We start from the raw sequence: 24,074 nt of genomic DNA, 5'->3' as shown, positions 1-24,074 counted from the left end.
AAGGCAAAGTGGGATTTGGGGTGGAGGCTGACAGTTTGTGACCCCCTCATGTAATAGCCTTGTGACCCTCTGAGGGGTCTCGACCCCCAGTTTGAGAACCCCTGACCCAGTGGTGAGCTGGAGCCGGTTTGCACCAGTTTGCGAGAACTGGTTGTTAAATTTAGAAGCTGGTGTAGAACCGGTTGTTAAAGGGGCTAGCGGGAGGCCAAACTCCAGTCCACGGGCCAGGACCGTCCTGTCCGGCTCGCTTGAGCTCCCGGCTGGGGAGGCTCCCCCAGCCCCTCCCCCACATTCCCCTACCTCGCAGAGCCCCAGCGCACCACGCCGCTGTTGCCAGTGCTCTGGGCAACTCTGCAGCTCCTTTCGCTTTGAGTGGCATGATAAGGGGGTGGGGCTGCGAGCTCCAGCGGGCCGTGCGGCATCGATACATGCTGCCCTGAGCAGCATGGTAAGGGGGCTGGGCCCCAAGTGCCTGTCTCCCCAGCCCCATCTGAACTCAACCCATGTCCTGCCTCTCTCAGAACCTGCAATCCATCAACCCCCCTTGTCGCCTGACCACCCCCTCCCGAGATCTCCCCATCCTAACTGCCCTCCCAGGACCCCACCCCCTACCCACCTTGCCCCGCTCCCTGTCCCCTGACTGCCCCAACCCCATCCATTACCACTACCACCCTGAAAGACCCCTGGAACTCCCACGCCTACCCAACCCCCCCCGATCCCCATCTCCTGACCAACCACCCAGAACTTCCACCCCCTCCAACTGCTCCCTGCCCCTTATCCAACCCCTCCTCCCAGCCCTGGCCCAGCCCCCTTACCATGCTGCTCAGGGCAGTGTGCATGGGTGCCATGTGGCCCGCTAGAGCTCGCAGCCCCACCCCCTTACCATGCCGTTCAAAGCGGCAGGAGCTGCAGAGCTGCCCAGAGTGCTGGTGCCGGTGCCGGTGGCGCGGTGCACTGGGGCTCGGGGGGGGGGGAGTGGGGGAGGGGCTGGGGGAGCCTCCCCAACTGGGAGTTCAAGCGGGCCGGACAGGACGGTCCCGCGGGTCAGATGTGGTTTGCAGACCAGAGTTTGCTCACCTGCCGGCCCCTTTAATAACCGGTTCTACACCGGCTTCTAAATTTAACAACTAGTCCTTGCGAACTGGTGCAAACCGGCTCCAGCTCACCACTGCCTTCAGCCTCCAACTAAAACCTCTCCAGCACATCATCAAGCATCTACAGCCTATCTTGAAGGACGATCCCTCACTTTCACCGAACTTGGGAGACAGGCCAGTCCTCACTTACAGACAGCCCCCAACCTGAAGCAAATACTCACCAGCAACTACACACCGCAAAACAAAAACACTAACCCAGGAATCTATCCCTGCAACAAACCCTATTGCCAAGGGGCACCATCATAGGACCTAATCACATCAGCCACACCATCAGGGGCTCATTCACGTCCACATCTACCAATATGTGCCAGCAATGTCCCTCTGCCTTGTACATTGGCCAAACCAGACAGTCTCTGTGCAAAAGAATAAATGGACACAAATCAGACTTCAAGAATTAAAACATTCAAAAACCAGTCGGAGAACACTTTAGCCTCCTTGGACACTCAATAACAGAGTTAAAAGTTGCAATTCTTCAACAAAAAAACCTTCACAAACAGACTAATAAGAAACTGCAGAACTGGAGTTAATTTGCAAACTGGACACCATCAAATTAAGCCTGAATAAAGCATGGGAGTGGATGGATCACTACAAAAACTAATTTTCCCATGCTCCCATCTTTTCATGTACTTTTTATATATATACTCCTATTGTATTTTCCACTCCATGTATCTGATGAAGTGGGTTTTAGCCCACAAAAGCTTATGCCCAAATAAAATTGTCTCTTAGCCCTCGTCCAGACTAACCCGCGGCATCGGCGGGTTAAAATCGATTGCTCGGGGATCGATATATCGCGTCTAGTCTGGACGCGGTGTATCGATCCCCGAGCGCGCTTACATCGATTCCGGAACTCCATCAATCCGAACGGAGTTCCAGAATCGACACGGAGAGCCGCGGACATCGATGCCGCGCCGTCCAGACTGGTGAGTACCTCGATTTTAGAAATTCGACTTCAGCTACGTTATTCACGTAGCTGAAGTTGCGTATCTAAAATCGATTTTAATTCCTAGTCTGGACGTGGCCTAAGGTGCCACAAGTACTCCTCGTTGTTTTTGCTGATACAGACTAACATAGACTACCACTCTGAAATACCACAGAGAGTGAGAAGTTATATCCATGACAAGATGGGAGGGCAATATGCAGATATAGGCATACAAAGATATATTTTGTACTGAAATGTTACATATGCTGATAGCAGAAGTTTACAGCTCTTAAACTGGAGAGGGTGCCATACAGTTATTTCTGAATAACATTTAACTGTGTAAATTTCTTCCCTCCACCTCCCTCAAAGTCCTGAAAAGTCTGAGCCCTGGCTGAGCTGCAGGCAAAAGGGGATTTAAAGTTATACATAATATAGTTTCCCAACGGATTACCTCATTTCTTTCTTTTCATCTCCCTCTGCTGCAATATACAGCTATTGCCTCTCATATCCTCTTGCCATGCAGCTTCTAGCACTCACACATCTTCCTGTTAAAAAATAGTCCATTCGTACCATTGCCAGATTCAGCACTACAGCTACCAAAGGGCACCAGCTGCTATTGCTCTAGTCTAGCGGTTCCCAAACTAGGGGTTGGGACCCCTCAGGGGGTCATGAGGTTATTACATGGGGGGTTGTGCGCTGTCAGCCTCCATCCCAAACCCCACTTTGCCTCCAGCATTTATAACGGTGTTAAAGATATAAAAAAGTGTTTTTAATTTATAAGGGGGGAAGACGCACTCAGTGGTTTGCTATGTGAAAGGGGTCACCACTACACAAGTTTGAGAACCACTGCTCTAGTCATCTGGCCCTGGACCACAGCTAGGAGGAGACAGAGCCTAGCCTAAAGGCTCCAGCCAGGCTTCTTCACACAGGATCCGAGGCTGCTGTGCCTCCCCTCCACGCCCCTTCCCCAGCCACTCATTCTCTTATCCTACCACTAACAGTCTCTCCCCTTACCCCTAGGTCCCCACTTCCGGAGGAGAACAACAGCCGCCGGAGAGTCTGGTAGAACACTCTGCCCCAAGAGAAAGTAGTTTATTTATCAACCAATCAAGAAAGCGGATTCTTTTCTCCCTTGTCCCCTATTGGGCCGGCGCAGCTCACGCCCACTCAGGCCGCGCGAGCCGTCTAGCACTGCTGCAAGCCTCTGACAGTGTCAGACGAGACAGCCCGCGCGGCCTGAGTGGGCGGGCGCGCGCGCCCGCCGAAGTTCTGCAGTTGGTCGCCAGCCACACAGAGGCTCGCTCACGTTCCCAACCGCCGCAGTAGCCGGGTCGCTGAGGGGCGGGGCGGCTGCAGCGCGCTCCCCGCCGCCGGCCCGGGAGGAAGCAGCGGCGGGGCGCGCAGGTGACTTTGTCAGCGGGTGGCGGCGATGCTGCTGCTATTGCCGCCGCCGCCCGTGGGAAGGAAGCAGGCGGCCGTTACCCCCGCCGGCATGACCAGCCACCGAGCCACCCAGCAGCCACCGCAGCCCCGCCCGCGGCAGCACTAGGACTCCTCTGCCGAGCCCCGGGGTCTGCCGCTGCCGGCGGAGGGAGCGGGGCGGATTACCCCTACCCCGCTGTGTGAGGGGCCGGAACAACCGGTCCGGCCCGCGGCTCGCAGCGCTGAGGCAGCCTCTTCTGCCGGTCTCCGCGCCCCCGTTTCACCTGCGCAGCGGGGAAGGGAGCCCCCGAGCCCCAGCGAGCCGCTCCCCTCCCCTGCGCGGTGCTGTGTTTACCGCTACTGCAGCCCCAGACCCAGCGCCCATTGGGAGCCCCCGCCCTTCCGATAGCACCTTCGTGTACTAGCCACTCGCGTCAGCTTCCCTCACACCAACCGGCCTCCCGAGCCCCCGCCGGTCAGCTCCTGCTGTCAGACACTCCCTCCGCTCCGGCCCCAGCCTCTTCCCGCCGCCGGCGGCTCGCCTGAGGCCCTCTCCCTTGGCTGGCCCCGCTGTGCGCCTCATGGGAGTCTGCTCCCTCCCGCTGGGAAGTGCTGCCGCCGCCGCTGGCTGCTGCTGGGCTTAGGAGGCAGCAGCCCCTGTCCAGGAGGAGGATGTCACTGGTCGGGAAGGCGCTGCGGGTCTCCAATCGCTCCATCCTCGCCTTTATCTTCTTCTTTTCCTTCTCCTCATCGTGCCTCTACTTCATCTACGTGGCCCCTGGGATAGGTAAGCAGGGAAGATCTCTGCTTGGGCGGGCGGTGAGGTGGAGGGGTCTACATCTCTTAACTTGCCGGACTCCCGAAGTGTGAGGAATGTAATTGGGACAGAGGCCCAAGGTAGGAGTGTCTGTCAGTGAGTCTGTTTTGAGAGAGGCTTTAGATAATGGGCTTTGAATAATACAGCACTGGGGAAATCTTTCAGAGTAAGAGAGGTGCCACAGAAATACTATTGGGTGGAAGTAAATTTAGGTCTAAAACTAAAGGACATTCCCCTTAAGGGATGATGAGAGAGAGATTGAAGGATAGTTAGGGTAGTACAGTATATGTCTGTCGCACCTTTCATTCAAGGTTTTCAAATGCTTTGTAAACATATAATCTAGGTCTATGCTTAAAAGGGTGCAGCTGTAATGCTTCAATGTAGACACTGCCTCCTGTCGCTGAAAATTCTCCCATCACTAGTTAATCCACCTTCCCAGTGGGAAGTAGCTAGGTTGGTGGAAGAACTTTTACATCAACCCAGTACTGGCTGCACAAGGGGTTGGTTGGCTTAATTATGTTGCTCAGAGGTGTGGATTTTTCACACCCTTGAATCATGTAGCTGAGTTGACTTAACTTTTTAGTGTCAGCCTTACACAGTGGCCACAGCAGGGTAACTGCCTAACCGTCGTGGAGTTTGTTTTTTGACATCTCAGCAGGGAAAAGTTTTAAGATGTAATTTCGAGGAATGCAATGAAGTGGCTTTGCTGATATTTTGGGATTATTCTATGATGCATAACAGGAAAAAGTCTATAGGTGCTTGTTGGAAAAATGATAGTCAATCACAGTTGGCATAATTTGGCTGACATGTCAGTATGATCTGAAAGAATCTTTCCCTCCTTACCTCACAGAGTTGAAACAACCAGTGCTATAAAGCATCATCTAATAAGCTGAAAGCCCTCTGGTAGAACACTGAAGACAATAGGAATGCAGACTAGAAAAGCAGCGCATGAATCAGTGTTTTTTCTTTATCAGTTTTACCCAGACTTCCGTAGTTACTTAAGATTAGTGTTTCTTGTACTGATACTGTTCTTCATTTAAGAGGACTTCAGAAAAATGGTATGAACATGTTGAGAGACTGCTCAGTGACAGAAGAGAACAGCCCCTGGCAAAAAAAATCAACCTGGCTCTTGACTTGTACCAGTCATCAAGTACAGGGGAGCATATTTACTATTTAAGAGGTGTATTTAATTTAAGTGGCTCCAGCAGGGGACAGGGAGCCAGAACTCCGGTGGTCTGTTCCTGGTTCTGCCATCAGTGTGTTATATGACTAAAGAATCTTCAGTTTTTGTGCCTCAGTTTCCTCATCCTCAAAATTGGGATGATATTTATTTAGCTCATAAGAGTGCTGTGAAGATTTCTTAGGGCTGGTCTACACTGAAAAATTACATTGACATAGCTACGTCTCTCAAGGGTGTGAAAAATCCACACCCCTGAGAGACGTAGTTAAGCCAACATAATCCCCGTGTAGACAGTGTTAGCTGGATGGAAGAATTCTTCTGTCCACCTACCTACTGCCTCTCAGGGAGGTGGATTACCTATGATGACAAAATAACCCCTCCTGTTGTATGTGTCTATACTGAAGCACTACAGCGGCTCACCTGCAGCATTGCAGCTCTGCTGCTGTAGCCTTTTAAGTATAGACATAGTCTTAGGCACCTAACTTTCCCCAAGCACTGTATATGAAGCTTAGTGATCTAACTTGGGAATGTGGATTCCATTAGGTGGAAACATGTCTAAATGTTAGGAGTTGCAATGCTGAATCTGAATTGTCTTTGTTGGTCTAGCCCAAGGTCATGTACCTTAGGTCACACATCCAATTAGCCTTAAGAAAACATTCAGTCACTACTGACATAGACTGGATTTGAATGTGTGGAGAAACTGTATATGGTTCTGCTAGTCTTTCACCCTGCTCCCATCTGGCCTATTATCATTAGTCCTCTGAGCCAGTCAGTATGCAAAGCCACAGTGATTTTCAGTTAAATTTCCATCTGAAATGGTTTTTTTTTTGTATTTTTTATGGTGTGACTCTTATCCCCGATTCGTGGCTTTAAGATCAGATCCAATCTAATAATATTAAAAATGCTAGGTTGAATCTCCCACCAGCGAATTGTAAAAAGCAAGGCTGTGTATAGTTGTCAGTCAACACCCCATCAGTGCACTCAAACCAATTCCCCTTCTTCATCAGCTATCTCCCTTCCCTTTCTCTAACTACACCAAGCACATCTCTCCCTAAAATTTAGGTAACCAATGAGAACTTTTGAAATTCAACTCCAACCATATTTATTGGTTATTATCATGTTTGTGAATACACAGGTTGTTATTAGTGTGTGTAAATGAGAAATGTCCGATTGCAAATGATGTCTGCAATATGTTTTCCTATAATAGTTAGGAAAACTTTTGTGTGAAAGAGTGATCTATGTTAGTAATTATTCTACAGTTGGTATATTAAATGTGGAAATGCAGATGGAAATTTGTGTAATGTCTGTATGTTAGAATAATAAATGCATTCATCACGATGGAATTTTGCTGTGGTGAACTTCCTCTGGTTCACTAGAATGGAGCTCTTCTCCGGCAAACCACAAGAGAATCATCATAGGACAGCTCAACTCTAACTTATCCACAGAAGGTTGTTGTAGTAGAGCTGCTGTCTGACATGTTTCCTTCTTTTTGAGACCAGAAAGATAAGAGGGGGTTACCAGCAGGAGAGAAGGAGGGTTGGATGAAGAGGAAAAGGTTGGGTTGTATATGGAGTGGTGATGTAGTAAGAAGAAAGAATAACCAGGGAAAGTTGGGGAAGAAGAGGGCATTTTTGCCTTCCCATATTACATAAGAACAGCCATGGGTCAGACCAAAGGTCCATGTAGCTCAGTATCTGTCTTCCAACAGCGGCCAATGCCAGGTGCCCCAGAGGGAATGAACAGAACAGGTAATCAAGTGATCCATCCGCTGTTTCCCGTTCCCAGCTTCAGGCAAGCAAAGGCTGCGGGACACCATCCCTGCCCATCTGTCTAATAGCCATTGATGGACCTATCCTCCATGAATTTATCTAGTTCTTTTTTGAACTCTGTTATAGTCTTGGCCTCCACAACATCCTCTGGCAAGGAGTTCCACAGGTTCCCTGGGAAGACCTAGCCTCCTCTAGAAGGAATTCAAGTTTGACAGACCTGTTCAGGTCATTAGAATGGAATTCCTCTCTAGCAAACCTTTTATGGTTCACTAGAAGAGGGAGAAGATGCCTCTACCACAAGACATCTAGTAACTTGAGTCATACAAAGCTGTAACTCTCCCCTTCTTCCTGCTCCTGTTAGTAGTGATGCTTGTTAAAAAATTTCCAGTGGAACAGTTTTCCATTGAAAAATGCAGTTTTGTCAAAATCAAAGGGTTTGTGGAAACGCATCAAAAATTTAATCAAAATCAACAGGAGAGAATTGAAACATTTTGTTTCAATTTTATCATTTTGATTCATTTTGTTTTGTCTTATATTAATATTTATATGTATTATATAATAACTTGTGTTTGCCTTCTTGAAATGAAGAGTTTAAATAGTCTCAAATTAAAATTTGGAACAAAAACAATTAGTATCAGAATTTCTCATGGAACAAAATTTTTTTTTCTTCCTGACCAGCTTTACTTAGTAATGATAAAATCTAGGACACGAGGGTAATGGAAAGGGATTAGGAGATGGGAGAGATTTTATCTGAAGCGTCCGGAATACAGCTACCTATTCTGGAGACCCTCTTGTAGTTTGCAAGGGGGAGTCCTGAACGGAAGAAAAACTGGGAAAATTTCCATATGCATAAATGCAGGAGTATGTGGATAAAAGATGAGTTCTGATTTGTAGAGGGCTATGGATAATGTTGGGCAGGCACAGAGATTGGTATCAGAGTTGTCCATTGGTCACAAGCTCCCTTCTAGAATCCAGTTTTCTGTCCACAGTGGGCAGACTCCCTAATTTTGTGGGTTACGTTCCCCATCCTTCCCTCAAATAGTTACAATTCGAAATAGACGAATTTTTTTTTTCATTAGTTATTGCATAAATAAAGGTGGGAAAAATCTTTCTACAGTAGAACCTCAGGAACACCAGAGTCATGAACTGACTGGTAAACCACACATCTCATTTGGAGCCATAAGTGTATAGTCAGGCAGCAGCAGAGACAAAAGAAAACAAAGCAAATACAGTACTGCGTTAAACATAAACTACTTAAAAAAAAAAAAAAAAAAAAAAGGAAAAGTTTAAAAAAAAAATTTGACAAGGTAATCAAACTGTTTCTGTGCTTGTTGCATTTATGTTAAGATAGTAAAAAGCAGCAGTTTTCTTCTGCATAGTAAAGTTTCAAAGCTGTATTAAGTCAATATTCAGTTGTAAACTTTTGAAAGAACAATCATAACATTTTGTTCGGAGTTGCGAACATTTCTGTCAGTTGGGAGTTAAACTGCTCACCCATGCTCTGTTGGAATGGTCATCCAACCACTGCTAATCTCTGTGTGCGCGCACACACACCCCCTGTATATTTTTTTTCCATTAAGCATGTTTTTGCTCAACATATAACCCCTTCTTCCCATTGTTTAGCCCAGCAACTGATTCCTCAGGCTTGTCCGCATGATATTTTAGTCTGTACCACAGGGGTGTAAATTTTAGTCTGTACTAGTATGTCAAGCACTGACTAGCCTGCGTGGATCCTGAAGTTCCCGCATGCATGTTAACATAGTCCCTTTTCAAACAGTATTGTGTTAACATGTACTGGAAACATTTAATATGTTCTAGCATGGTCCGCACAGGCTAATTAGTGCACAATATGCTAGTGTTAAAGCACTGCATAGAAAAGCCCCTAGTCTGAGGGACTTCTCTGATACATCAAACTGGAACTTCTAAAAAAAATTCCTATGCTTCATCAGAAATAGTATCTGCCTTTGCAAGTGGAGTATCTGACAATTTGGACATCATCTTCCCATCTCTTCTCTACCTCTATTCTGGTCTCCTTCATGACTCCTTTTTTAAATAGGTAGTGGGAAGGGAGGTGGCAATGAGAGAGGTAGAGTTGAAATCCAAGTTGCCAGTTTGGGAGCTTGCAGGTCCATTTCAGCGGTTTGGAGGTAGCTGACTTATCTGAGCTGCTTGATTGGCATTTCTTGGTGTAATTCAGTTGGGTTTTCCAGAATAAAGGGAATAACTGTTTAATTTTAAAATCAAAGAGGCCTATTTTAAAGATTTCATCTGTGGAATTTGGAGCAGGGGGAGGTGTGATTGATTAGCCATAGGAAACCAAAGACAAGTGAGAAACAGGACAAAGTTTACAAAAAGAAAGCATGTAAAAATATTTACTAACTGCAGAGGAAATATTTTCCTAAAAAATAAGACAGTCAATTACTCCTGAAGAGTAATCATGACAAATTTGGAGACTAAGTTCAATTAAAGTGTGAAACAAGGATTTTTTTTATTCTTACTTTACTTTCCGATTTTAATTGCAAGTTTAAGTATGAAATCGCTCCTCATGTCTCCATAATTGTTACGGTGTTGATTTTTTTTTTACTTGTTTTAAGCCCCTGATTACATTTTAGTATGTTGCGTGCTTTAGTTAACTCTTCCTTCTGTATGTATAGCATTTAGTTGGAAAATGAATAATTGTCATTTTAATTTAATTCTGTATCATACAAGTATCTGTTGAGCCATTTCTCTTATTGGTCCTGGTCTTCTAAAATACTGTTAAGAACAGTATCTGTATTTTGCAAATGGTAGATGTCAATAGCTTGTACTTTAGTTTCTTTTTTGCCCTTATTGTGAATTTAGCTTTTTAAAAATACTTTAAACCAGGATAATGATTAATTACCACTTGCAGAATTCAAATATGGATTTATTACAACTGTATTGTATTCATAATCCATGTATCATAATGGATTATTTTTGAATGAGGTATTTTCCATTTAAACATTCTGTGAAGAATAACTTATTGGTTGTTACAAGGGAACCTGTAATTTTAAAAATATTTAAAAAATCTTCATCTGTTTTTGAAAAAAAGTTGTGATTTATTAAAATAGGAAGAACTCTAGTAATCCAACTTACTTTTCACAATCTCTGCTTATTTACATGCTTCACGAAACAATCACTCTACATTTGACTCTTAGTCCTCATCCTCAAAGGAAACCTGCACAACACCTTCAAAGGATGAGCCTGGGAGCTTAGATTAATGACTTTGCTAGACACTAAAAATCATGGACTGAATAGAGACACTGGATTTATGGCTTATTACAACAATCTATAACCTACTAAATTCCCCCCCCCACACACACACACACCCTTTTTTCTCCTTTCTCACCTATGATTGGAGAGTGTTAATAGGCCACTTCACCTTGAATGGTTTCTTGAAACATGTGTTAACTTACTAAACAATCAGTTCTACCTTGTATTTAGCTGTAACATTGAGAAAATTTCCTTAGACCTGAAGAAGAGCTCTGTGTAAGCTCAAAAGCTTGTCTCTTTGACCAACAAAAGTTGGTCCAATAAAAGATATTACTTCACCCACCTTGTTTGTCTCATACTTCAAGTGTCTTTTAGATGGACAATAAATGTCAAGCAAATAGAATCTAGTTGAGCACTGGCAAAGAAACCCAACGTATTTCTTATACACTCTGGCTGTGTATTTTATAGAGGAAATAGGAGGTGGAAACCAGAGGGGAACAAAAATTTCTAAATTTCCCCACAATAATGATGCTGTTAATCAGTTGTCATAAAAATACATTCACAGGTATACCACCTACAGAAAGGAAATTATTCAAAATTCTTCGTAGAAAAAGTAAGGTAGGAGGTAACACAATCATCCAGAATTGTTTTCATTTTTGAAATAGTTTGTAAATCTTGATGTCATCTTTGCTAATTAACGGTGATCTGCTTGGTAGCATTGAACATGAGAATGGCCATATTGGGTCAGAGCAATGGTCTGTCTAGCTCAATATACTGTCTTTTGACAGTGATCAATGTTAGGTGGTTTGGAAGAAATGAATAGAACAGGCAATCATAAAGTGATTCATCCCCTCTCATCCACTCCCAGCTTCTGGCAATCAGAGGCTAGGGACACTCAGAGTCATAGATACACCTGTCCTCCCTGAACTTATCCAGTTCTTTTTTGAACTATGCCAATGAATTCCACAGATTCATTATGCATTGTGTCGAAAAAGTACTTCCTTTTGTTTGTTTTAAACATGCTGACTATTAATTTCATTGGGCAAGCCCTGGTTCTTGTGGTGTTTATTCCTTCACATAATACTTTCCTATTGTCTTCCACAACAGTCACGATTTTATAGACCTGCATCATATCACTCTTTAGTCATCTCATTTCCAAGCTGAAAAGTTACATTCTTTATAATCTTTCTTCATATGGAAGTTGTTCCATACTCTTAATTATTTTTGTTGTCCTTCTCTGTACCTTTTCCAATTTTAATATATATCTTTTGGTATGGGGTGACCAGAACTACACACAGTATTCAAGGTGTGGGCAAACTATGGATTTAAATAGTAGCATTACGATACTTTGTATTTTATTAATGTTTTATTAGCTATCTCTTTCCTAATGGTTCCTAACATTATTAGCTTTTTTACGGCTGCTGCACATTGAATAGATGTTTTCAGAGAATGGTGGACAATGAATCTGTATAATTTCTTTCTTGAGTTGTAACAACTAATTTAGACCGAACAACTAATTTAAGGGAGAGGAATAGCTCAGTGGTTTGAGCACTGGCCTACTAAACTCAAGGTTGTGAGTTCAGCCCTTGAGGGGGCCATTTAGGGATCTGGGACCAAAAAAAACCCCAAAAACCTGTCAGGGACAGTACTTGGTCCTGCTAGTCAAGGCAGGGGACTAGACTCAATGACCTTTCAAAGTCCCTTCCAGTTCTATGAGATAGGTTTATCTCCATATATTATTTATTGGACCCATCATTTTGTATGTATAGTTGGAATTCATTTTCCAGTGTTGATTACTTTGCATTTATCAACATTGAACATCTGCCATTTTGTTGGCCAGTCATCCAGTTTTGTGAGATCTCTTTGTAATTCTTAGGTCCAAAGCAGAGTACAATCTTTAGTAATTTTGTATCATCTGCAGATTTGTCACCTCACTGTATACCCCTTTTTCCAGATAATTTATGAATATGTTGAACAGCACTGGTTTCAGTACAGATCCCTAGGGGACATTGCTGTTTACCTCACTTCATTTTGAAAACTATCCATTCATTCCTGCTCTTTGTTTCCTGTCTTTTAACCAGTTACTGATTTAGGAGAGGACCTTCCCTCTTATCCCATGACTGCTTACTCTACAGAAGGTCCCTCACCAAAGGCTCTTTATGAAAAGAGATATCTATATCTACTGGATCACCCTTGTCAACATTTGTTGACCCCTCCTCTTATAAGCAGATAAGTAAGAGTTAATAGAGCAGAAGTACTTCATATCTCTTTTGCCTGTAAAGTGTTAACAAGTTCAGTGAGACTGGCTGTCACCTGACCAGAGGACCAGCCAGGGGACAGGATACTTTCAAATCTTGAGGGAGGGAAGTTTTTGTGCATGCTGTTAGATTTTGGTTGTTGTTCACTCTGGGGGCTCAGAGGGACCAGACGTGCAACCAGGTTTCTCTCCAATCTCTCTGATACAGGCTCTTATATGTCCAGAATAGTGAGTACTAGGTAGATACGGCGAGTTAGGCTTATGTTTGTTTTTCTTTATTTGCAAATGTGTATTTGACTGGAAGGAGTTCAAATTTTGTATTTTGCTGAAAGGATTTTAATTTGTACTTGTATACTTAGGCTGGGAGGGTATTCCCAGTGTCTATAGCTGAAGGACCCTGTAACATATTCCATCTTAAATGTACAAAGATAATTTTTACTGTTTTTTCTTTATTTAATTAAAAGCTTTTCTTGTTTAAGAACCTGATTGTTTTTTTTTTTTTTATTCTGGAGAGACCCCAGGGGACTGGGTCTGGATTCACCAGGGAATTTGTGGGGAGAAAGCAGGGAAGGGGGAGAGAGAGGTTAACTTTCTCTCTGCGTTAGGATTACTTCTTCTTTGAGTGATTGCTCATATCCATTCCAGTTAGGTGTGCGCGCCATGCGTGCACGTTCGTCGGAAGATTTTTACCCTAGCAACTCCGGTGGGTCGGCAGGTCACCCTCTGGAGTGGCGCCGCTATGGCACCTGATATATACCCCTGCCGGCCCGTCCGCTCCTCAGTTCCTTCTTACCGCCATGTCGGTCGTTGGAACTGTGGAGCGCGTCATAGCTGTCCTCCACGTACCTAGCTTCTCCTTGTTCACTTGTTGTATATAGTTATCGTTAGTGTATAGAGTATTTAGTTCATAGTGTCAGTTAGTTATTGTATATAGTTTAGCGGGTTCAGGCTCTAGCCCTTCCCCGCACCCGGTGCCTGGGCTCATGCCCGGTTCGCCGGGATTCAAGCCGTGCTCAGCCTGCAAAAAGCCAATGCCCACGAGCAGTCCCCACGATGCCTGCCTAAAGTGCCTGGGGGAATTGCACATATCTGAGAAGTGCCGCATTTGTAAGGCCTTCAAACCACGGACCAAGAAGGAGAGAGAACATTGTTTGAAGACTCTCCTTATGGAGGCAGCTCTTAACCCTCCTTCCTCGGCACCGAGTGCCGACACCACGCCGGCACTGGACCGCATGAGCACCACGAAGACGCCTCGGCACCGGCCTTCCCCAGCGCCGGGTCCCGACAGAAGAACATCAGCGGCCTCTACTCCTGCGAAGCAGACTCGTGTGGACCGCTCGGCACCGACTCCTGCCGCTGCCCCTACGCCAGTAATACCATCGACTCCGGGCCCGAGAGGTCCGTCGAGTCCGGTCCTGGTGAGCTCCCTGGTGAGACCTGTGGTAGAGCTGACGGTCCCCTCTATGCCAGAGACATTCTCGTCGGCCAGGGACCTGATCGCAATGACCGAGTCTGCCCTGCCTCAACCCCCGGCACCGCCGGTGCGGGCTCTTCAATCTAGAGGCAAATTGGCAGCCATGAAACCTCCATCCCTGGAGTCGACGGGCCGGCACCGATCTCCACCTACGTCCCGGCACCGCTCCAGATCCCGTGGAAGATTTCGATTGAGGCGCCGCTCGCAGTCCCGGCACCGCTCACCACGGCGGTACTGGTCGTACTTGCGGCGCAGATCCACCTCCCAGTACTCTCGGCACCGTTCCGATTCTAGTCATCACTACCGGCACCGAGACTCCCGCAGCCGCTCGCGCTGTCGGCATTCCCGATCCCGGTCGACCTCCCGGCACCGAGCTGGTGGCAGGTCTCGGTCGCGATCTCGGCACCGTTATGGGTACCGGTCTCCGGCACCGAGAAGGTCTTCACCAACGGGGGCAAGGGGCCCATACCAACCTCGTTCGGGCCCCCCCCAACTGTCTCACCAGCCGTCTGTGTCCTCCCAGGCGGATAGCCTATATGCCCCAGACACAGATGTCCCTACCACATCATTCCACGAACCCCAGCCTCAAGAGCATGGATTGCAGCAGTGGGGGCTCTGGACACCTTGGGCGTACCATCAAGCCCAAGGCTTTCAGCCGGGCCCCTAACATTCCAATGTCTCGGAGCACAGGGTTCCTGAGGCCACGATTTCCCGTCCTCCTCCTCCTACCATGGTGGAAAGGTTGTCCCAGCCTCAAGACCCCGAACCACCTGCGGAGTCGGATGCAGTCCTTCAGGCAGAGCCCTCCGCAGACCCACTCCTCCTGGGTCTCTCCTCTTCATCGTCTCCAGACGAGGCTGTGGCTGGGACATCATCTATCAGCCCGCCTCCACTTGACCTTAGGGCGCACCAGGACCTCCTCAGGCATGTTGCACAGAACATGAACCTGCAGGCTGAGGAGGTCTCGCAGATACAAGATCCAGTGGTGGACATATTGTCAGCAGATGCCCCCACTCGGGTGGCCCTTCCGTTTATTAAAACCATCCAAGCCAACGCCACTACCATCTGGCAGTCTCCGGCTTCTGTTCTCCCTGCTGCACGAGGGGTGGAACGTAAATACATGGTCCCCTCAAAAGGGTATGAATACTTGTATGTCCACCCTCCCCCTTGTTCCCTCGTCGTCCAATCTGTGAATGAGAGGGAGCGACATGGTCAGCAGGCCCTGGCCCCAAAATCCAAGGAGGCGAGACGCATGGACTTAGTCGGCCGGAAAGTCTACTCTGTGGGGGCCCTCCAGCTCCGCGTCTCTAATCAGCAGGCCCTCCTTAGCTACTACAATTATAACACCTGGGCTGCAGCGGACAATTTTAAGGAGCTGCTCCCTCAGGACGCACGTCAGGAGTTCTCCGCGATCCTTGATGAGGGCAAAAAGGTCGCCAGAACTTCCCTGCAGGCTGCCCTAGATGTCGTGGACTCAGCTGCACGTACTCTGGCATCTGGCGTTACTATGCACCGTATCTCATGGTTGCAGGTCTCTGGCCTCCCCCCGGAACTCCAGTATACCATCCAAGACCTCCCATTTGAGGGCCAAGGCCTGTTCTCTGACAAAACTGACCCTAGGCTGCAAAGCCTAAAAGACAATAGGGTCATTATGCGCTCCTTGGGGATGCATACACCTGTTACCCCGTGCAGACCCTTCCGGCCACAGCAGCAATGCCGGCCCTACCCCCAACCCCGGCAGAGGCAGGATTTCGCCAGACGGCGAGGCAGGAATGGTCGCTGCAGACAATCCAGCAACCAAGGGGGCCAGAACCCCTCCAAGCCTTCTTCCGGGCTGAAACCTTCCTTTTAAAGGTGTGCCCGAGGGCGTTGTACCAGTTTCGTTGATGGATCCATCCCCTCCTGTCATAACCTTAGTCCCAGATCTGGACCTTAGCGTCCAAAATATGGGGGTTAGTATGAAAACCTCCAAGCTTAGTTACCAGCTTGGACCTGGTACCTGCTGCCACCACCCAAAAAATTAGAGTGTTTTGGGGCACTCTGGTCCCCCTGAAAAACCTTCCCTGGGACCCCAAGACCCAAATCCCTTGAGTCTCACAACAAAGGGAAATAATCCTTTTTCCCTTCCCCCCTCCAGGTGCTCCTGAAGAGATACACAGACACAAGCTCTGTGAAACTACACAGAGGGACTCCCCCTCTCTGTTTCCAATCCTGGAAACAAATAGTACTTTCCTATTCCCCCAGAGAGAATGCAAAATCAGGCTAGCAATCCAACACACAGATCTCCCCTTGATTTCTTCCTCCCACCAATTCCCTGGTGAGTACAGACTCAATTTCCCTGAAGTAAAGAAAAACTCCAACAGGTCTTAAAAGAAAGCTTTATATAAAAAGAAAGAAAAATACATACAAATGCTCTCTGTATTAAGATGATACAATACAGGGTTAATTGCTTAAAAGAATATTGAATAAACAGCCTTATTCAAAAAGAATACAAATCAAAGCACTCCAGCACTTATATTCATGCAAATACCAAAGAAAAGAAAACCATAGAACTTACTATCTGATCTCTTTGTCCTTACACTTAGAAACAGAAGACTAGAAAGTAGAAAGTACTTCTCCAAAGCTCAGAGAAAGCAGGCAGGCAGAACACAAAGACTCAGACACACAATTCCCTCCACCCAAAGTTGAAAAAATCCGGTTTCCTGATTGGTCTAAAAATCCGGTTTCCTGATTGGTCCTCTGGTCAGGTGCTTCAGGTGAAAGAGACATTAACCCTTAGCTATCTGTTTATGACACTCCTTTTTCCAACCGTCTTTCCCTTTTCCTCCCTGCGTGGTCCCAGCTAACATTGGACCGCTGGGTCTTATGCACGGTGGAATCTGGATACCACCTGCAATTTGTTTTAAATCCTCCCTCCCACCCCCCTCCCTTGTCCCTCTTCAGGGACCCCTCTCACGAGCAACTCCTCCTACAGGAGGTGCGAGCGCTCCTCGCCAAAGGAGCCATAGAGGAGGTTCCTGAGTTCGAGCAGGGCAAGGTGTTTTATTCTCGATACTTTCTAATCCCCAAGGCGAAGGGAGGTCTCAGACCTATTCTCAATCTGAGGGAACTCAACAGATACCTAGTAAAGTTGAAGTTCCGTATGGTATCCCTGGGGACCATTATCCCATCCCTGGAGACTGGTACGCCGCCCTTGACATGCAAGATGCCTACTTCCATATAGCCATCTTCCCACCCCTGTCATAAACAGGTACCTAAGGGTTAACGTCTCTTTCACCTGGAAAGAAGTATCTGAAACACCTGACCAGAGGACCAATCAGGAAACAGGATTTTTTCAACTCTGGGTGGAGGGAAGTTTGTGTGTGAGTCCTTTGTTCTGGGTCTTCTGCCTGACTCTCTCTCGGCTATGAGGGGATTTCTATTTCCTGCTTTCTAATCTTCTGTTTCCAGGTTGTGAGTACAGAGATCATAAAAACAATAGGGGTTATTGTTTTTTTTCTTTTGTATTTACATGTCTATAGTTGCTGGAGTGCTTTGAATTGTATTCTTTTTGAATAAGGCTGTTTATTCAATATTCTTTTAAGCAAATGACCCTGTATTTGTCACCTTAATACAGAGAGACCATTTTTATGTATTTTTCTTTCTTTTTATATAAAGCTTTCTTTTTAAGACCTGTTGGAGTTTTCTTTAGTGGGGAACTCCAGGGAATTGAGTCTGCAGCTCACCAGGGAATTGGTGGGAGGAAGAAGTCAGGAGGAAATCTGTGTGTGTTAGATTTACTAGCCTGACTTTGCATTCCCTCTGGGTGAAGAGGGAAGTGCTTGTGTTTCCAGGACTGGAAATAGAGAGTGTGGACTCCCTCTGTTCAGATTCACGGAGTTTGCTTCTGTCTCTCTCTCCAGGAACACCTGGAGGCGGGTGGGGGGGGGAAGGGAAAAGGTTTATTTCCCTTTGTTGTGAGACTCAAGGGATTTGGGTCTTGGGGTCCCCAGGGAAGGTTTTTGGGGGGACCAGAATGCCCCAAAACACTCTAATTTTTTGGGTGGTGGCAGCTTTACCAGGTCCAAGCTGGTAACTAAGCTTGGAGGTTTTCATGCTAACCCCCATATTTTGGACGCTAAGGTCCAAATCTGGGACTAGGTTATGACCTGAGTGGCAGTGGTGAGATAGACAGAATCCAAAAGCCAGTAGGAATATTATATTTTTCTTTTCTCTGCTAGGGGCTTTTTAGCAGAGAGAAACAGTTTGGTTTTAAAAGGGAACCAGAGAGAGTTTTTTTTTTTTCTGCTCTCTCTGGCAGTTGTGGCTTGCATATTAAGCAAGAAACCATTAAGGAGCTATTAAGGGTCTTTTGTGACAATAGCACTCCCATTGAGAGTCATTACCAGCACTATACACATGCAAATAAAGTGGTTTTTCTGGTTTACTTTACATTGAAAAGACTAGCTAAAGGAAGAAAGGGAAGAAGGCACTGTTGCTAGGCAGACTCCAGGAGGCAACAGAGCCTGCAGTTCAGACAACAAACACCAGAGGGCACCCCAACACAAGAAAACAGGAACCATGACTTCCAAGGAAAAAAGGGAGGCAGAAGAACAAATCAAAGAAGCTGAACACAGGCGACAACTGGAAAAAAGACAAAAAGAGGTGGAGCTGAAAGAAAAGGAAGAAAGCATCAAACTGGCAGCCTACAAAAGAGAGCAAGCAGCCAAAGAGGCAGCCCACAAAAGGAAACTAGAAGAAGAAGAGGTGGCCCACCGACGTAAACAAGAAGAAGAAGAGGTGGCACACAGAAGGAAACAAGAAGAAGAAGGAGATGCAGCCTACAAAAGACAGATAGAACTCCAGAGGGAGGCACACCGCCAGACCTTGGAATTAGAAAAGGCTAAGCAACAGGCTCCAGCCAATCCTAACAATCCTCCGCCAATTATGGTTCCACAGCACAGGAAATTTCCCACCTACAAGGCAGGTAATGACACTGAGGCCTTGGAAAATTTTGAAAGAGCCTGTCTTGGGTACAGCATCCCTGAAGACGAGTACATGGTAGAATTGAGGCCACAGCTCAGTGGACCTTTAGCAGAGGTGGCAGCTGAACTGCCTAAGCAGTAAATGAACGACTATAAACTTTTTCAAACCAAGGCCAGATACAGAATGGGGATAACCCCGGATCATGCCCGTCGGCGTTTCAGAACCCAAAAGTGGAAACCAGATGTGTCATTTCCCACCCCTACTACGCTGGGAAAAATTATGAGGCCTGGATATCAGGACACAATGTTAAAACTGTGGAAGAACTGCACCTCCTCATACAAATGGAGCAGTTCTTGGATGGTGTTCCTGAGGACATAACATGGTACATACAAGATGGAAAACCCAAAAATCTCACCGAGGCGGGGGAGGTTGAAGCCAGATGGATGGAAGTGGCAGAAAGCAAGAAAGCTACTGTCAAGGGGAACGAATACCTCAGAGGGCACACCGACCATAAACCCTACAACCGAGGACAGCCAAAGACCCCACATACAACCCAAGTAAAGCCACAGACACCCTATTCTTCCACCTCACCAGTCTCCAGTAACTCACCTCGGCCCAGTGATCCATCAGATGGAAGATGCTTTAAGTGTAATGAACTGGGACATATCAAGGCCAACTGTCCAAAGAACGCCATCCGAGTGCAATTCATTACACCACCATCACACAAAAGATCCCCAGGCCCAGATGCCTCTCAAATACCCTTGGAGCAAAGGGAAAATTTGAGAGTGGGCGGAAAGAAGGTTACTGCATGGAGAGACACGGGGGCACAAGTGTCAGCTATCCACCAATCCTTCGTAGACCCCAAATTCATCAACCCAAAGGCCCAAGTGACAATTTACCCCTTCATGTCACAAGCTGTAGACTTGCCTACAGCTGAACTGCCTGTCCAGTACAAAGGCTGGTCAGGAATGTGGACTTTTGCAGTCTATGACAATTATCCTATCCCCATGCTACTGGGGGAAGACTTGGCCAACCAGGTGAAGCGGGCCAAGCGAGTGGGAATGGTTACACGCAGCCAAACCAGGCAAGCTTCCAGACCCATTCCTGTTCCTGAGCCGTCCACAGGCGCCCCGTCTGTGTTACCAGAGACCCAGACAGAGGTAGTGGACCCGGATTCCATGCCAACCACTGAAGCAGCCACAGCACCTGCAGTCCCAGGCCCGGAACTGGAACAGCAACCAGCACCAGCAAGTGCAACCCCATCTTCAAACTCAACGCCGGAGGGCACCAGCGAGCCAAAACTGGCAGAAGCAACAGACAGCCATACCCAAAAGGCTCAGCCTGAGCCTGAAATACCCTCAGGTGCACCAGCGGAGAGCGGTTCACCAGCAACGGAAACGACCCCATCACCTACATCGCTTCCAGAGGGACCAAGCCCAAGTCCACAGTCTGAGGAAGAACTGGTGACCCCAGCCTCAAGGGAACAGTTCCAGACTGAGCAGGAAGCAGATGACAGCCTTCAGAAAGCTTGGGCGGCGGCACGGAGCACCCCACCGCCTCTCAGCTCTTCTAATCGATCCCGGTTTGTTATAGACCAAGGACTTTTATACAAGGAGATTCTTTCTGATGGACACCGGGAAGAATGGCAGCCGCAAAAACAGTTGGTGGTTCCAACTAAGTACCGGGGGAAGCTCTTAAGCTTAGCCCATGATCATCCCAGTGGCCATGCTGGGGTGAACAGAACCAAGGACCGGTTGGGGAAGTCCTTCCACTGGGAGGGGATGGGATGGGCAAGGACGTTGCCAAGTATGTCCGGTCTTGTGAGGTATGCCAAAGAGTGGGAAAACCCCAAGACCAGGTCATGGCACCTCTCCAGCCACTCCCCATAATTGAGATCCCATTTCAGCGAGTAGCTGTGGATATTCTGGGTCCTTTCCCAAAAAAGACACCCAGAGGAAAGCAGTACGTACTGACTTTCGTGGACTTTGCTACCCGATGGCCGGAAGCAGTAGCTCTAGGCAACACCAAGGCTGACACTGTGTGCCTGGCCCTAACAGACATTTTTGCCAGGGTAGGTTGGCCCTCCGACATCCTTACAGATTCAGGATCTAATTTCCTGGCAGGGACCATGCAAAAACTGTGGGACACACATGGGGTGAACCACTAGGTTGCCACCCCGTACCACCATCAAACCAATGGCCTGGTGGAAAGGTTTAATGGAACTTTGGGGGCCATGATACGTAAATTCGTCAACGAATACTCCAATAATTGGGACCTAGTGTTGCAGCAGTTGCTGTTTGCCTACAGGGCTGTACCACATCCCAGTTTAGGGTTTTCACCATTTGAACTTGTGTATGGTCACAAGGTTAAGGGGCCATTACAGTTGGTGAAGCAGCAATGGGAGGGGTTAACGCCTTCTCCAGGAACTAACATTCTGGACTTTGTAAGCAACCTACAAAGCACCCTCCGACACTCCTTAGCCCTTGCTAAAGAGAACCTAAAGGATGCTCAGGAAGAGCAAAAGGCCTGGTATGACAGACATGCCAGAGAACGTTCCTTCAAGGTAGGAGACCAGGTTATGGTCTTGAAGGCGCAACAGGCCCATAAGATGGAAGCATCATGGGAAGGGTCATTCACGATCCAAGAGCGCCTGGGAACTGTGAACTACCTCATAGCATTTCCCAATTCCTCACTAAAGCCCAGAGTGTACCATGTTAATTCTCTCAAGCCTTTCTATTCCAGAGACTTACAGGTTTGTCAGTTTACAGTCCAGGGAGATGATGCTGAGTGGCCTGACGGTGTCTACTATGAAGGGAAAAAAGACGGTGGCGTGGAAGAGGTGAACCTCTCAACCACCCTGGAACGTCTGCAGCGGCGACAAATCAAGGAGCTGTGCACTAGCTTCGCCCCATTGTTCTCAGCCACCCCAGGACGGACTGAACGGGCATACCACTCCATTGACACAGGTAATGCTCACCCCATTAGAACCCCGCCCTACCGGGTGTCTCTTCATGCCCAAGCTGCTATAGAACGGGAGATCCAGAACATGCTACAGATGGGTATAATCTGCTCATCTACCAGTGCATGGGCATCTCCAGTGGTTCTGGTACCCAAACCAGATGGGGAAATACGCTTTTGCGTGGACTACCGTAAGCTAAATGCGGTAACTCGTCCGGACAACTATCCAATGCCACGCACCGATGAGCTATTGGAAAAGTTGGGACGTGCCCAGTTCATCTCTACAATAGACTTAACCAAGGGGTACTGGCAAGTACCGCTAGATGAACCTGCCAAGGAGAGGTCAGCATTCGTCACCCATGCTGGGGTGTATGAATTTAATGTCCTTCCTTTCGGCCTTCGAAATGCACCCGCCACTTTCCAGAGGCTGGTAGATGGTCTACTAGCAGGACTGGGAGAATATGCTGTTGCCTACCTCGATGATGTGGCCATTTTTTCAGACTCCTGGCCCGAACACCTACTACACTTGGAAAAGGTCTTTGAGCGCATCAGGCAGGCCGGACTGACTGTTAAGGCCAAAAAGTGTCAAATAGGCCAAAACAGAGTGACTTACCTGGGGCACCAGGTGGGTCGAGGAACCATAAACCCCCTACAGGCCAAGGTGGATGCTATCCAAAAGTGGCCTGTCCCAAGGTCAAAGAAACTGGTCCAATCCTTCTTAGGCTTGGCCGGGTACTACAGGCTATTTGTACCACACTACAGCCAAATCGCTGCCCCACTGACCGACCTGACCAAAAAGACCCAGCCAAATGCAGTTAAGTGGACTGATGAGTGTCAAAAGGCCTTTACCCAACTTAAGGCAACGCTCATGTCTGACCCTGTGCTCAGGGCCCCGGACTTTGACAAGCCATTCCTAGTAACCATTGATGCATCTGAGCGTGGTATAGGAGCAGTTCTCATGCAGGAAGCAACGGATCACAACTTCCATCCTGTCGTGTTTCTCAGCAAGAAACTGTCTGAGAGGGAAAGTCACTGGTCAGTCAGTGAAAAGGAATGCTACGTCATTGTGTACGCCCTGGAAAAGCTACGCCCATATGTTTGGGGACGGCAGTTCCAGCTACAAACTGACCATGCTGTACTAAAGTGGCTTCATACTGCCAAGGGGAAGAACAAGAAACTTCTTCGTTGGAATTTAGCTCTCCAAGATTTTGATTTTGAAATTCAGCACATCTCAGGAGCTTCTAACAAAGTAGCTGATGCACTCTCCCGTGAGAGTTTCCCAGAATCCAGTAGTTAAAAAGTGTTCTTAAACTGTAGAAGTCTGTTAGTTATATACTTAGTGGTATAGGTAAAGGTGCATGTGTTGTATTACTCTGTTTAAAGTTCTAGGAGGAAATCGCCGCCAGTGAGGTTCCCCACTGTCTGCAATTTGGGGGGCGTGTCATAAACAGATAGCTAAGGGTTAACGTCTCTTTCACCTGGAAAGAAGTATCTGAAACACCTGACCAGAGGACCATTCAGGAAACAGGATTTTTTCAACTCTGGGTGGAGGGAAGTTTGTGTGTGAGTCCTTTGTTCTGGGTCTTCTGCCTGACTCTCTCTCGGCTATGAGGGGATTTCTGTTTCCTGCTTTCTAATCTTCTGTTTCCAAGTTGTGAGTACAGAGATCATAAAAACAATAGGGATTGTTTTTTTTTCTTTTGTATTTACATGTCTATAGTTGCTGGAGTGCTTTGAATTGTATTCTTTTTGAATAAGGCTGTTTATTCAATATTCTTTTAAGCAAATGACCCTGTATTTGTCACCTTAATACAGAGAGACCATTTTTATGTATTTTTCTTTCTTTTTATATAAAGCTTTCTTTTTAAGACCTATTGGAGTTTTCTTTAGTGGGGAACTCCAGGGAATTGAGTCTGCAGCTCACCAGG

At 47.0% G+C, this 24,074-nt stretch overlaps 1 protein-coding gene across 4 annotated transcripts in view; it reads left to right on the top strand.

Moving 5' to 3' along the window:
- The first annotated feature begins 3,478 nt into the window (after positions 1 to 3,478).
- B4GALT6 (beta-1,4-galactosyltransferase 6) overlaps positions 3,479 to 24,074 on the top strand; it is a 57,107-nt gene continuing 36,511 nt past the window's right edge. For 3 of the 4 annotated variants that reach the window (XM_050942027.1, XM_050942030.1, XM_050942028.1), the window contains exon 1: positions 3,479 to 4,282. In XM_050942027.1, the coding sequence (XP_050797984.1) occupies positions 4,168 to 4,282 (115 nt within the window). In that variant the 5' untranslated portion in view covers positions 3,479 to 4,167. The remainder of the gene's footprint in view (positions 4,283 to 24,074) is intronic. The other variant, XM_050942029.1, reaches the window with a different exon arrangement.

The sequence above is a fragment of the Gopherus flavomarginatus genome, chromosome 2 (genome assembly GCF_025201925.1).
Source record: "Gopherus flavomarginatus isolate rGopFla2 chromosome 2, rGopFla2.mat.asm, whole genome shotgun sequence".
NCBI classification, from domain to species: Eukaryota; Metazoa; Chordata; order Testudines; family Testudinidae; genus Gopherus; species Gopherus flavomarginatus.
The sequence above is the reverse complement of the archived record's forward strand: the minus strand, read 5'-3'. Positions and strand labels throughout refer to the sequence as shown.